At 45.5% G+C, this 13,284-nt stretch overlaps 1 protein-coding gene and 1 long non-coding RNA gene across 3 annotated transcripts in view; one reads left to right on the plus strand and one right to left on the minus strand.

Annotated features, from left to right (window-relative positions):
- CHGB (chromogranin B) overlaps positions 1–11,414 on the plus strand; it is a 17,864-nt gene extending 6,450 nt beyond the window's left edge. Inside the window, exons 1-5 of one of the 2 annotated variants that reach the window (XM_035321672.1) lie at positions 369–498; positions 4,793–4,836; positions 5,895–5,988; positions 8,074–9,848; positions 11,004–11,414. In XM_035321672.1, coding sequence (XP_035177563.1) covers positions 447–498; positions 4,793–4,836; positions 5,895–5,988; positions 8,074–9,848; positions 11,004–11,087 — 2,049 coding nt within the window. In that variant the 5' untranslated portion in view covers positions 369–446 and the 3' untranslated portion in view covers positions 11,088–11,414. Of the gene's footprint in view, positions 1–368; positions 499–4,792; positions 4,837–5,894; positions 5,989–8,073; positions 9,849–11,003 lie in introns of those variants that run through there. The other variant, XM_035321673.1, reaches the window with a different exon arrangement.
- Positions 6,788–10,351, minus strand: LOC118164268. The gene is made up of 3 exons (XR_004749399.1): positions 10,337–10,351; positions 7,268–7,271; positions 6,788–6,927 (listed from the first exon to the last, which is right to left on the minus strand). It is a non-coding gene; the product is annotated as an uncharacterized LOC118164268 (long non-coding RNA).
- Positions 11,415–13,284: the final 1,870 nt, after the last annotated feature.

Below are 13,284 nucleotides of genomic sequence, written 5' to 3' on the forward strand. Positions count from 1 at the left end.
CTTACCCCATAGTACCCCCCCCGCTGGTCCGTCCTGTGACCCGGGGTGGAGGGGGCAGGGGAGGTTGATGTTTTTTTTTTTTTTTTTTTTTTTTTTTTTTTTCTGAGGGTGGCGAGAGGGGTTTGCTGGGTGGGGGGCGAGGAGGCAGAGAGCTGCGGTAGTTACAAAGGAACAAAAACTTCCCCCGTGCTGCCGGGGAGCTTTCCCCGGGCTGGGGGCACCGAGGGGTGCCTGTGGGGCTCCCTCAGCTCCTCTGTGAGGAAGAGGACAACGGGCAGCAGCGGCGGCGGCGGCGCCTCCCCCGCCGGCCCCGGGGGCTCGGAGTGACGCAGGCTCCCGGCGGGGCCCCCCGCCCGTCTCCTCCGCCCCCGCTCCCCCCTTTAAATAGCGGCGGAGCCGCCGCTCCGAGCTGAGCCGAGGGGAGCGGAGCGGAGGGGAGCGAAGCCATGGGGCCGCTGGCGCTTCTCGGCCTCCTGGGGGCCGCCGCCGCCCTGGCAGGTGAGCGGGGGGGGGGCGCGGGCGCGGCCGGCGCCTGAGGGGAGGGCGGCGGTTGGGGCCGTTGGGCGCCCTCAGGGACAGCCGCCGCCCTGAGGGGAGGGAGAGGCGGATCGAAAGCCCCGCCACCGGTTGGGTGCCTCCTTGTAATTTTTATTCAATTTTTTAATTATAATTTAAATATATTTTAATTTATTTTTTATTATTATTATTTTTCTTCCGGCGTTATTCTGGGGAGAATAACGGCGTTTTGGCCATTCCACCCCCCGCTCCTCCCTTCTGGAGCCAGTGGGGTGACGCCATCGGTGGCGGTGTGACGTCATGCCCGTCCATCTTGCGTCACCGCGGGGTGGCCATAGCTCAGGGGTCACCCCTCGGGCCAGCACCCCTGAGGCAGGGGGGTAGGGAGGCGAAACAGCCGGTGTCACAGGTCTCCGGCGAGGAAACTTTCCCATGTGGGTTTGAGGAAGGCTTGGGTTGTAGCACCGAAGAGAGGAAAGCACATAGGGTGCCACCGGGAGCCCGTCACGGAGCATTCACCTCACTGACAGGAACCACGCTGCCCCTCACGCTGCCTGTCCCCCCAGCACCATCAGGGATCCCCCACAGAGCCCTCGTAGTCACTGCTGTGGATAACTGAATAACGAGCCTTTTCCTTCTCACGCTGTGAGGACACGGCTGGGCTCCGTTTATTTTTTTTCTCCCCCCGTACACCCAAGCTGTTTCCTTCCACGGACTTTTATTCAAGCGCTGCTGCTAGGTTTTTGCCAGCTAGTTGCTGTATTGGGAGAGGATTTTAAAGTAGCAGGTCTCCAGCTTTAATTTAACAATTTTTATGTTTGTGTACAGCAGAAGTATCAAAACTAAGCTGAGAAATTAAAATTAAAGACAGTAGGATGAGGCAATCGCTTGGCTTCATAGCCTTTTATGCATAATTCATCATTTGTTGAAAGTCAGTGTAATTTGGCATTGAATAGTTCAGCTGTATGTGTATTGGAAGTCTTAGGGTGGAAAGCCTGTTGGGGCTTGTGCAAAAACACATCCAAGTCACAGCAGACCCTCAAGGCTCTTTATAGTAATACATAATCTCGGGGGAGAGCTGAAGAGGGCAAGAAATCCCAGTTCACTGAAGCTTGACAGACTTATTCCACAGACCCAACGGGAACTTCTTACCAAATATTTTTTCAAGTTTATGCCATCAGACTGGACAGATATCTGTGTCCCTTCTGGCTGTCTTGCCCAATCAAATGTCATCCAGGATCAATGAACTAAGGAGTCTGGAGCTGGGAATCAGTGAAACATTAACTTTGGGAACTTTCTGGTCCTCCTCCTTCCAATCAATATGCCAAAGTTATGATCTTTCCTAGGAAAGGTTTTTGCTGAAATTTTGAGGACCAAATACACTACACTGGGTCATTGACATTAATGAAAATTTTTTAACGGGAGGTTCTAAACAGGGACTACCAAAAGGTCTGTCCCAGTCTTGGAGATGCAAACAAAAGCCACATGAATTTGTCCTGGGTTACTATTTTCAAAGATGTACAGAGTTTGCGTTTCTCATCCTCTGTAGTGATCTTCATCTCAGCGCTTTTGCAAAATGAAATGGGCTGACTTGAACTGCCTGGGCACATTTGGTTCCGGAGGGGGTAGCACACCCAGAGCTGTCTTTTCCTTTGTGGGTCTGTGGTATGGTTCTTCAGCATGGACAGGGCAAGGTTTTCCTTCTCGGCATATGCCCTGACTTTATTTCTGCTGCAAAACCCTGCAGTGGTACCATCTGCTGCATCCCTGCTTGCCCACCAGCTCTGCGGGTGGGTGCTCTGCTGCCCGGCCATGTCAGGGCGATGGCTTCGCCCTGCAGATCACCCTGAGCACATGGAGGGGACAGCAGTGGTGGAGGACACCAAGAGGTGCTGACCGGCCAGCTGCAGCTGGCAGGAGGCTCCGAGGGGGCTCTCGCCAGCTGGCATGGGCATAAGGTGGGGATGCTGGCTCCCCACAAGCTTCCTGTCTCAGCTCTGGCACAGCAGCCACCTCAGTGTGTTATTCCAGGCTCTGGGATAGATGGGATACTCATTTTATTACTCCGGCAGGTTAACTTGACCTATGTCCGATATTGTCTGTTTCTTCTGACGTTATGATGGCCAGATGCTTCCTCTTTGTGCATATCAACTCTCATCATTAAACAAGCACTTGCTTAGTGGTCCTCAATCTATGTGTAAATCTGTCTCTCTCTTGGAGAGACAAGAGCTTTGGAAGGACAGGGCAAAGGCAGTCAGCACAGCCTGACTTTGTACTCACACACCACTGATGTAGCACTTGAGAGGCAACCTGAAGGTGGCAAATCAAATAGCAAAAGACGTCCAGAAGGTTGTCTGTTCAGCTTTGCTACGCCAACTGGATGCACCTCACAGGAGATGTGCTGCGGGACGACCACTACAACGGACACAGTCAGGTGTTTGTCCTTGCGCCTGTCCTGATTTCTCATGGGCTGGATGACAGGAGCAGCCATGTCAAGGAGAGGCAGTGCAGCAGGTCATCCCCTCTGCTTGCCATAAGAGCAGCGTTCCTAGCCCTTAAGGGATTGGGAGAATGTCTTTCTAGTGGATAACACCTTTTTTTTTGGTTTTGTTTTTAGTAGAGGGGGCTTTGCTGCCAGTCTCCTGCCCCCGCATGTGCGTACATCCTTACTCTTCGCGCTCAGATGGAGGATGCAGGCAGGTTGGACTGCGACGGCGTCAGCACTGTGTAGCGTGGTAGTTATTTGCATAACTAAGTTAGTAAATAAAGTAACCCAAAGCCTGTCTCATTCGGTGCTGATTGCTGCTAACGGTGGGAGAGAGTGTTGGCTCTGCATAGCACCATCTCCCTCATGCACCACCAGGCATTCCGGGGAGATGGCTTGGTAGGCATGCAGTGCTATTTTGGGGGAATCCTTTCAGTGCTACCCTGCTGCGGGTTCCCTGCTCTGCAGTTGTATACGCAGAAGAGAGTAGAGCGCTGGAGGAGCACACTCCTACGTTTGTGTTCGAGGGAGCAAAAATAGAAGACAGTGGGAATATCGAGAGAGTTATTAGTGTTCAGATACTACACGTGGAGCCAATGCTCAGGGAGATGTCTGCTTCCCCTGCAGATGGAAAAAAAGAGAGGTTTTGTTGCTTCCGGTAGTCTAAGGTTACACACCTCTGCTTTGCAGGAAACTTCCAGGGGACAGTGTCAGTCTTCCTGATGCTCTAAGGCAAATTGGCTCCCATCGTCTCCATAATCTTTGTGTTCGTCTGCTACAGAAGATCTCTTGCTGCCTCACCCAAGCCATATTGTAGAGAAGATGACCTTTGAATTTAAGACTGTCCTGACCTCTGTAAGAACTTCAGAACTGCCTCCAAGCTGTACGTTTATGCATGGTGATTCTGCTCCACGCAGTAAGGCTGCGAAGCGGTGATACAATAACCCTTGCTTTGACATGCTCCTGCGTGGCTGGCAGACTTCACTTCTGCAAATTTTGAGGTGGATGAGAATTTAGGAAGTTTATTAATGCGCAGCAGCTGAGTTCATTAACCAGCTGGAGGAACAATGCAGCACTAAGGTTTCATGTGCAGCAGCTTCTTCCCAAAAGCTTCCTTGGACCAGCAGTAGAGCTGGTGCCATGAGGTGTCCTCGTGATAGAAGTTGTACCACTTTCTTCTAGAACTGTTTTTTCCAGTGCCATTTGACTTTTTGCTCATTTCTTGGGCTGATAATGGACCACTCTGAGAGTGGAAAATCCCAATCCTTCCTGGCTCTGTCCTCCCTCCAGCAGCTCCCTCCTCTCCAGGTGAGACGGGATTTCTCTGTAGGGTCACTACAGTAGTTGGTTTTCCACTTTGAAGTGGTCTCCTTCTTGGGAAGTGGTCACGGGGCACTTGAGCCTCTTGTGGAAGGTGAAGGAGTTCTCGGAGTGAAAACAGACCTTGTTTGTTTCTTCTTCTTTCACCACCAAACAGGTACATCTACATGAAGACCCAGATTGCTGTCAAGCTCCATTCTTAGAATTTGAGTATTGCTTTCTGTTCTTTCTTTGGTGTATATTATTTTTGTGCTGGAAATGTCAACATGTCTCTTGAGCTGGGTTGAAGCTTTTCAGTGCTTTTCTGTTCAAAGGAAGAAAATATATAATGCAAAATGCACCTGGTTTTCTTATCCTACCAACCCAAACCTCAAGCAGCCTCATCAGACTAATTTGACTGAGGTCATCTGTCAGTGATGTTTGTGGGGCTGCTAGGATTAATGAGTCTGCAATAATTTATTTTTCTTCCAGGTGTCAGCGCAGTTCCAGTGGAAAAAGACCATATGGAGGAAATGGTGAGTAGCTATACATCAAAGCACATTTCAGACAATATCAGTCACATGCCTTCCAGTGTTCTGGCTCCTGTTTTGTTTTTAAAGTCCCAAGATAATGCGTTCTTTATTTTCCTAAGGGCAAACTCTTAAGAGATCATCGGCGATGTGGAACACGGAGTCCCCTTAGCTGTCAGAAGATAACTACATGCACTTCAGTGCATTTGATGAAAATGGAAGCTGGCTTCTTGTGTCAGAAATTCTACATTTTGCAGCTGCCTGAAAAATTATCTGAAATGCTACTCGACAGTACATATAATCAGACTGTAGAAAGTGGGGAGGCAAATTTGAGGAAAAGTGAAATAGTGGGGAATATCTGCAGTTGCTAAATATGTTATTTTTTATTTTATTTTATTTTATTTTTTTTTTTTCCCAGTGCAGTACTTCTACTTGTGTAGATGAGCCCTTTTGGTGTGCGCTTAAGATTGGAGGTTGTACCACTTTCCTGAAACAGTGTCTTCCGCTTTCGGTTGAATGCCAAATACTAAAAGAAGCGGTGTTTTAAAGCACACACACATGAAAGAACACTTGAAATTCCTAGAGTAAGCTCCTGAAGTACTTTGTGGAGCAAGTCACTTATAAAGGTGTTTTTTTGGTTTATTCACAACCCAAGCGATACCTTTGCTTGGTCCTCGTTGAGGCAGATTATACAGGATGTTCCTCATATTTTGGATGTATTGTGGAGGTGTTTTTTTTTTGTTGGGTTGCCACATGTTGTTTGACTCTCCTTTGTACTGAATAGGATGTTTAATATTTAAAAACATATAAAAGGAGCCTGTTACCTGTGCAAACAAAAGCGGAGAACAAAAAGAGTCAATGACTATTCTCTTACTGCTATGGGAGTGAGGAGCTGAGCATGTCTTACCCATACGCACGGTTCTGCTAGAGCTGGGGGCTGCCCAAAACCCATAACTGCTAACCATGAACTCTAACCCTAAAGTGGCTTCCTCGCTGACTGGGCCAGAAGCAGGATTTCCATTTTCACCATGAGAATTTTTTTTTTCTAATTCTCTTTCTTCTAGGTAACACGGTGCATAGTGGAAGTTCTGTCCAATGCTCTCTCTAAGCTAAATGCACCACCAATTAATCCTGAATGTAAAGAAATCCTCAAAAAGAGTAAGTACAACCTTATTGTGAAAGGAATTTGGTAGATACAACTCTTAATTTTATAAACAAATATTCTCATTTTCAGGATAGATTTGTTATTTTAATTCCACGCATATAAGAATAATGTCTTGGAAGTTAAATACTTTGTGCTGTTAATCATGATGTGCCACTCTTTTTGTCATCTTCTGTAAGCTCATCATCTAATTTTAAGCCACAGAATTGTCATAACTGCCAAGTGTAAGTAACATGAATAGTGATCTTTTTCCCTCCCCGAGTCTTAAAGCTGCTCCTGCAATGGCCATTGAGTGATCCATTTTTATTTCTAAGACTAGCCTGGAGTGACATGGGCGAGTTAGAAATATTCTCAAAAAATACAGGTTTCAGCATTAGACCCTCTTGTTGGTAACTTTGAGAAAATAAGCTTTCAGATGGATTCTCTTTTGGGTTGGAGCTAGTAAACTGTTACTTCAGCCCATGTCAATCTAGTACCTCCTAATTTCAGGGTGAAAATTCCGATTTCCTTCAGCTTAGTCTGTCTGGTTCAAAGAGCAAGCATTCTTACCTGGTAACTGTCAGCGATTTAAGGATTCTTGGCCAGCATGTGTGGCTCTCCACTTCAGCTGCCTGCAGAGTCTGAGAGAAGCAGACAAGCTCGCATCTAGCCTGGGAGGTCAACAAACGTGGCCAGGTTTGGAGCAGGTGCTGAATGCATCCCAGCATGTCCAAACTGGCTTCAGCTCACCTCCTCTTACATCAGCACGGCTCCTGCAACTGAATCTGTGCCCGGCTCAGGAGAGGGAAACTCACTGAGGCTGTAAGCAGCCCAGAAACGATTAAGTTTGTCGTGCTGATTCCAGAGGTCTGGAAACGTGTGCTGAAAACTCCCTCTGGGAGTCCTCATTTCTGATGAGCTCATGCCTACAGCTGCCTCGACGTTGAGGTACAAGGCTTGACTTCAGTCTGTAGTGAAGTGCGGTTAAGTCTGACGCGGTGCCAAATTGCAAAATGCACATATTTCTTTTCTGCCCGCTATATATTTATTTGATTACAGAACAATAAAAAGGCTCTTCAGCTTACCTGCCAGCAAGAAGCAATAATGAAACCCATCTGTCTGCTGCTTGTTTATAGAGGAAATAACGTGTGGCCCTTAGACAGTCATCAGAAGGAGGAGGTTTTCAAGCTTTAGGAATACATCTATTGGTATCTAACGCAGCCAAAAGTTTCTAGTTGCTGCTGAATGCCATCAGGCATCAAGCTTTGTTCCTGATGGTGTTAGTTTCAGATCAACCTGTCTATTTGTCATCTTCTGGTCAACAAAAATTCACTTACTGACTGGAGAGAATAGGAATCATATTTTTGCCAGTAGGCAGCTCTTCTCCAAGAATATCAGATAATGAGACGCTTTTCAGAAAGAGCGAGCTATTTTTAAATCTGTGAAGCCGTTTGAAATTTTTTAGGATTTGTGACCTATTTCTGATGTTACTCAGGCACAAGTGAAGCAGAAATACCTTCACAGAAATGTAGTTACCGATGTGGTCAGTCAGGCTTTCATGTAGGATTTTGAAAACAGTGGAAGCTACGTGATTTGATGAAACGTAACCATTGCAAAGTAACATGTTTCTTTCATTTTTGTGCAATCATCTTAGAAAGTTTAATATTTTCTAAAAGCAGATTTTTAGTATTCCTCAGATACTTCTGAGTAAGAGTATTTCTGAGATGGCTGTCCTTTTTGTCAGTGAACTTATATTGTGGCTAAGGCCTGACGCTGAAAGCAGTTCCAGATCCCACTGAGTTTTAATGGGAATGAAGGTTAATTTAATCAATGCTAAAAATGCTGTCACAAATAAACAAAAAAGCCAAAGAGGAAAGATGATTCTGGAAATCTTAATGGAATTTTTTTAATGCCTAATTAAATGATATTTAATGCTTTTCCAGGCAAACATACAAAATTAATGAAAATAATGACTTTTAAAAGCAGAAGTGAAAAAAATAGATGTGTCTATATCAGTTCTGGAAGCCAGTTATCTATTTAAACTGACATAGCATGTCAGTGGAGAGTTAGATTACTTCATTAGGCTGCTTTTGTTTTTGTAGGTACTAAAAGTGACAGAGAGAGAAGTGAAGACAAACAACTTGAAGCAAGGCATTTGAAAGAGCCAGCAGAGATTGAAAAACATCTTGCTGGGAGTGTGGAGAAGGAACAAAGTCAGGTAGAAGATGGCTCTAGAAAGCACATGAAAGGAAGTGATGAAGGGAAGATTGTTCCTGAGGAAGGTAAGAGCAAGGAAGAGGAGGAGGGACACCACATACCTACTAATGAAGAGAGGCTTCATACAGAAGAAAAGAAACACTATCAGGAAATTAGAAGAGAGGAGGAGAACAGCTACCACAGTGAAGAAGAAAGCAAAGAAAGCAAGCATCATGACGGAGAGGTAGACCGCGCTGTTCTCAGCAAGAAGTCCAGCTCTGCAGGCATGGGCACAGAGGAGTTCCCCGAGGGGAATGACCAACGCCCCGTGGGCCACTGGCATTCGGAGGAGGGAATGCAGAGCCCTTACAAAAGAATTCATGAAGGAGAGGAGGGAGAGGCAGAGGAAGAAAGAAGTGAAAAATACCACCATGAGTCTAAGGTACGTGATTTCTCCCGTCAGCAAGAGCATGAAGAATCTGATGAGAGTGAAGAAGCAGAGGAGGAAAAGCAACCTTACAAACCAAAACATTCCCACGGGAAGCACAGAATGGATGAATCCTCCGAACAGAAGAGAGGCCATGGTGATGAGAAAGAAGAACTAGCTGAGGAATCAAATGCAGAGGAGGCCCTTCTCTGGGACAAAAGGAACCACCATCAGAAACACCACCGTGAAGAATCTGAGCAGCAGCGTGAGGAGAAGAGGCATGGGAGGCACGGGTCTGAAGAGGTGGAGGAGAAGAGGCATGCAGGCCAGGGAAGTGCAGAGTACAGAGAGAGGTGGCAGCAGAGTGAAGAGAGCAGCGAAGAAGAAAGTAAGAGGCGTCACCACGGTGAAGAAAGTGATGAGAAATGGCGCGAGGAGAAGAGGCACCATGATGGATCGCATGAGGCAAGGAGGCACCATTCTGAGGGAAGGACGTATCATGGAGGTGAAAGTGAGGAAGAGCTAGAGAGGTATCACAGCGGTGGCAGCAAGGAGAGGCAGCATCGTGCCGGAGGAAGATACCGCTTGTGGGACAACGAAGATGAAGAGATACAGAAGGCGTACGCTCAGGAGCACAGAGGGCAGGCCAGAACACACTACAGCACTGAGGACAGCATAGAGCAGCAGCGCTACCCTGGTAACAGCGAGGAGGAGGAGGAGGAAGTAGAAAAGAAGCATTACAGCAGTGATCAGATGGAAAATGAAGAGGAGAATATGGAGGAAGGGAGATATGGTGAGGGGGAAGAGTACAGAAGCCATCTCCCTGCAGAGAACGACAAGAGAACCGCAGCATCCTACAGCTCTTTATACCCACTGCTGTGGTGGAAGAGCCGGCACTTTGAGAAAAGGAACAGCGCAGGAGAGAGGCTGCTGGAGAGTAAAGAGGAGAGCAGGCCCTCCCTGAACGAGAAGAACCTTTTCCCTGATTACACCGACTATGACTGGTGGGAAAAAAAGCAGCTTCTAAGTGCCCTGAACCACGGACGCTCCGAGAAGAGGAACCTTGGCAAAATGAACAGATATGATATGAAAAGGCAATACAACAAGATGGATCAACTTGCACAACTCCTGAACTACAGGAAGAAATCAGCTGAATTCCCGGAGCTGTACAGTTCTGGAGAAGATATGAAAAAACGTCACATAGTCAGGAATGACAAAGGAGCTCTGAGCCAGAGGCCTTTGACAGAAGAGGAGGTATGTGTACAGGTGGTGCTCTGAAGAGCCAGGGGAAATAAATTTTATGTGCACATTTCTGAATCCATTCCAAAGACAGCTGGTAAACGGTGACTGGAAAAAAAAAAAAACAAAAAACAAACAAAAAGATTAAATCATATTAAAAGCCAGATCTATGGTGATTTAAAAAATTTGCTGTCTTTGAATGGATTTAGTGGAGCCTACCCCAGGGCATGGTTTATAAAATGAAGAGAACGTGCATCCTGCTGCAGGACAGGGAGATGGAGGAAATTCTTCCTCTTTGGGCTTTACCTCTCCCTCTAGGGTCTTACAGATCAATAAACCAAAGATGCCCATTCCAGCAGGAGCAGAGAGGTAATAATTAGCAAGCACCAGTTGGTTTGTTGGCTTGTTTAAATCATGCAGGTGAAAAGTAAGTTGTGCATTGGAAGAGTTTCAGCTGCCCATTAACTTGATGTCCTAATCTCAGAGCAGAACCGGGCTGGCACTCGCATGCTTGATTTGTGCATGCAGTTCCCCTGTACATGGACCCTTTTCGTTTTGGACCTCCTGTTCTGCTTCAGTGTTCAGGAAAACTGAGTCTATGCCCATCAGCTAGGTGCTTGTCTTGTATCTCGCTGCTTCTGCTGCTTTGTGCGGCTTTGCCCAGCTAAGCTGGACTGGGAGAAGTGGAGGTTTGATTGGAATTTATCTAGAGGTGTAACAGTGTTTGCAAGGTAGCATAATAAACAAGGATTGACCGCATAACTTTTTCCCTAGCATCTGGCAGCTTGGAAGAGTTCCTTTGACTGCACACTGCACTTGCTGTGCGTCATAAGCCAGAAGCGCTGTGAGCAAAAGGTTGTAGTCTCCTAAGGGACCTTCACCTGGGCAGAAATGAGTTCATGCTGCTAGGAGCTGCAACTGTGAGACAGCAGGAAGTCACTACGAGCTAATGCTGTTCTGTAGCTAAAAAGATCAAGCTGTCCAGCTCTCAATGACTATTTTGATCCTTTCTCTACCACTAATTCTGATAAAAGCAGGCTGTTGCACGAATCTCTGAAGTATGTGCCGCACTGCTCTTCACTTCCCCACCCCAGAAGCTGCCCAGGGACCAAACAGTAGCAGGTGTCCCTGAATTAATTCAAGTGTAAAATGCCCTTTATGTTTTGACAGGAAAAAGAACTGGAAAACCTGGCTGCAATGGATTTGGAGATGCAGAAAATAGCGGAGACACTGAATGACAACAGAAGAGGCTGAAGATGATCTGCTTTGGTGTTTCAAAGCTAGGTGTAGCTTCACTCACAATACCTGTATTTTGTGGTAAATTCACGGCCACTGGATTGTTGTTTGCCCTAAAAACAGGAAATACTATTTACTGTCCACTATAGTGTAGTGATTTATACAGCTGAAAATGTCTTTAATTTGCTATTATGCTATTGAAATCTGAATAGCATGAATTTTAATATTATAACCTTTCATGCGAGGCAGATATTTTTAATATGCTTGTGAAAATAATTGTGTTAGTGTTCTTCAGAAATCTATGTCTGAGTTTGAAATAATAAAAAACATTGATCTTGGAGCAAACTTTCTCCTTGCTTATTTGAATGATGGGGTTATTTCAGAGTAAGCTGTATCAGATGAATAGGTTACGCACAAAATGCTGACTTGTTCACCATTATTTTTTTAAAGTTACGAGGAGCCTGTCTATGCCTTTAATCTGCCACGTAGGGGGAGCACAACAGGTAAGAAAGATGTTAATGGTTAATTTGCTTTAAAATGGTTAATTTGCTTTAGTAACTCAGAAATGTCCTGTGAATCACTTAGTTCTGGAAATTCTTCATTAGAGAAGCAAGGAGGGTGCAACACCAAATAGCTGTTTGTTAATCTGGGGAGTATGTGGTGCTCTGGAATCCTTGCATTATGTAGTCAACTGGTTTCTGCCATTCATTCAGACGAAGTAGTCCCATAAATCTAATTGCTCTGTGAATGTGCTTTGCTGCCATTCTTTTTGTCTAGCGCAGACAAGCAGGTAGTGGTGACAGTGTTGCCGAGCCTCTGTGCTACATTAGAGCAGTGCTAATTTTGCAAAAAGCGAGTTTCTCAGCAGCTAGTGAGCTGAGGGCAGGATGGGTTCTGTGTAATAAACAGTACAGTGCCTTATGGAGAAGAGTAAGCGGCCTGTGGAAGGAGCCATTTGGTAATCTTGTGACATTATGAAGCAGTAAAAGAAACAATCCCATAATTAGTTTCAATTACTCCAAATATCTGGGGTTCAATTAAATTCAACTTCTCCAAATGTGTTTTTTTCTGCAGTCTTTCTGCTGTGACAATGTCTTTGTATCAGCTGCTTGTGTAACGCCAACACGGGAGGTGCTATACCAAGAATTCAGCTGGGCCACATCATCGGTAAATGTGCAGTATCTCTCATCGCAGCTTAACCCATTTAATCCACCTGTTCATTAAAGCACAAATGTCCTCTCAATTTAACTGTAAGGTGGTAGGAAGTGAAAATGTTCAGTGAGATGCTGATCCATGAGCTGTCTGAGCATGGCTAATGCCTAGGGATTTTGATAAGAGCACTCAAATGTTTCATTTTGTTTGGCTGAGGTATACAAAGACCAAACCCTGGCTCACAGTTGACAGAATTTTGAATTCAGTAGGACTGTGATTTCACCGGGCTTTTCCAGCACCGGTAAGGAAGGTTAGAGGTGTTCCAGCTGCAGAATACTTGGTTGTTTTCAAAGTCTGAGATTTGCTTGAAAAATGTATAATACCATACAATAGTTATTCCAACATGGTAGTGTTTTTCTGAGGTGGTGCAAGAGAAGGCATGTCTGGGAGAATCTAAAATCCCAGAAGGAAATAGCTGTAGTTGTAGCAGGGAAAGCTTTCTAAAATTGTTCAAGTACATAATCCTAACGATTATTTTTTTTTTAAAGGCTCAGCTTACACAGATACACATTCATGAATCAGCAATGTTTTGCTTAAAAACGTATGCCTTGAAAGAGGCTGCGTTAAACCCAAGTATTGTTCAGTGGATTCCGAGAGCTTCGAGCCAGCCTTTTTAGCTGTCATCTTTCTCTGTTCTGCTCCAGTTCCTCTGGGGGGCTGACACCACAAGCACCAAGAGCCAAGTAGCTCTTCTGGCTGCTTGCGCCTGTTCCATTTTTAGCTCCACATTTGCATTGCCTCCTCAAGACTTTTTGATGAGTGACACTAGATCATTTTTTTAAGCAGTCCTCCAATACCATTTACATTAATTTGCATTTTTAAAAGGAATACTGAACGCTTTTGGCTTGGAAGCTGAATCGTAAACTTTAAACGAGTAGCGGTGTATAAGATGCATAAATTTGTTCCAAATCAAATGAAGCTGAACTAAGTGGTTTTGGCTTTTGAAAATAATGTTTTCTGGCTCCTGGCACGTGTACCTCTGGGAAATTGTGTCTGGTGTGTA

The sequence above is a fragment of the Oxyura jamaicensis genome, chromosome 3, assembly GCF_011077185.1.
Source record: "Oxyura jamaicensis isolate SHBP4307 breed ruddy duck chromosome 3, BPBGC_Ojam_1.0, whole genome shotgun sequence".
Classification (NCBI taxonomy): Eukaryota; Metazoa; Chordata; class Aves; order Anseriformes; family Anatidae; genus Oxyura; species Oxyura jamaicensis.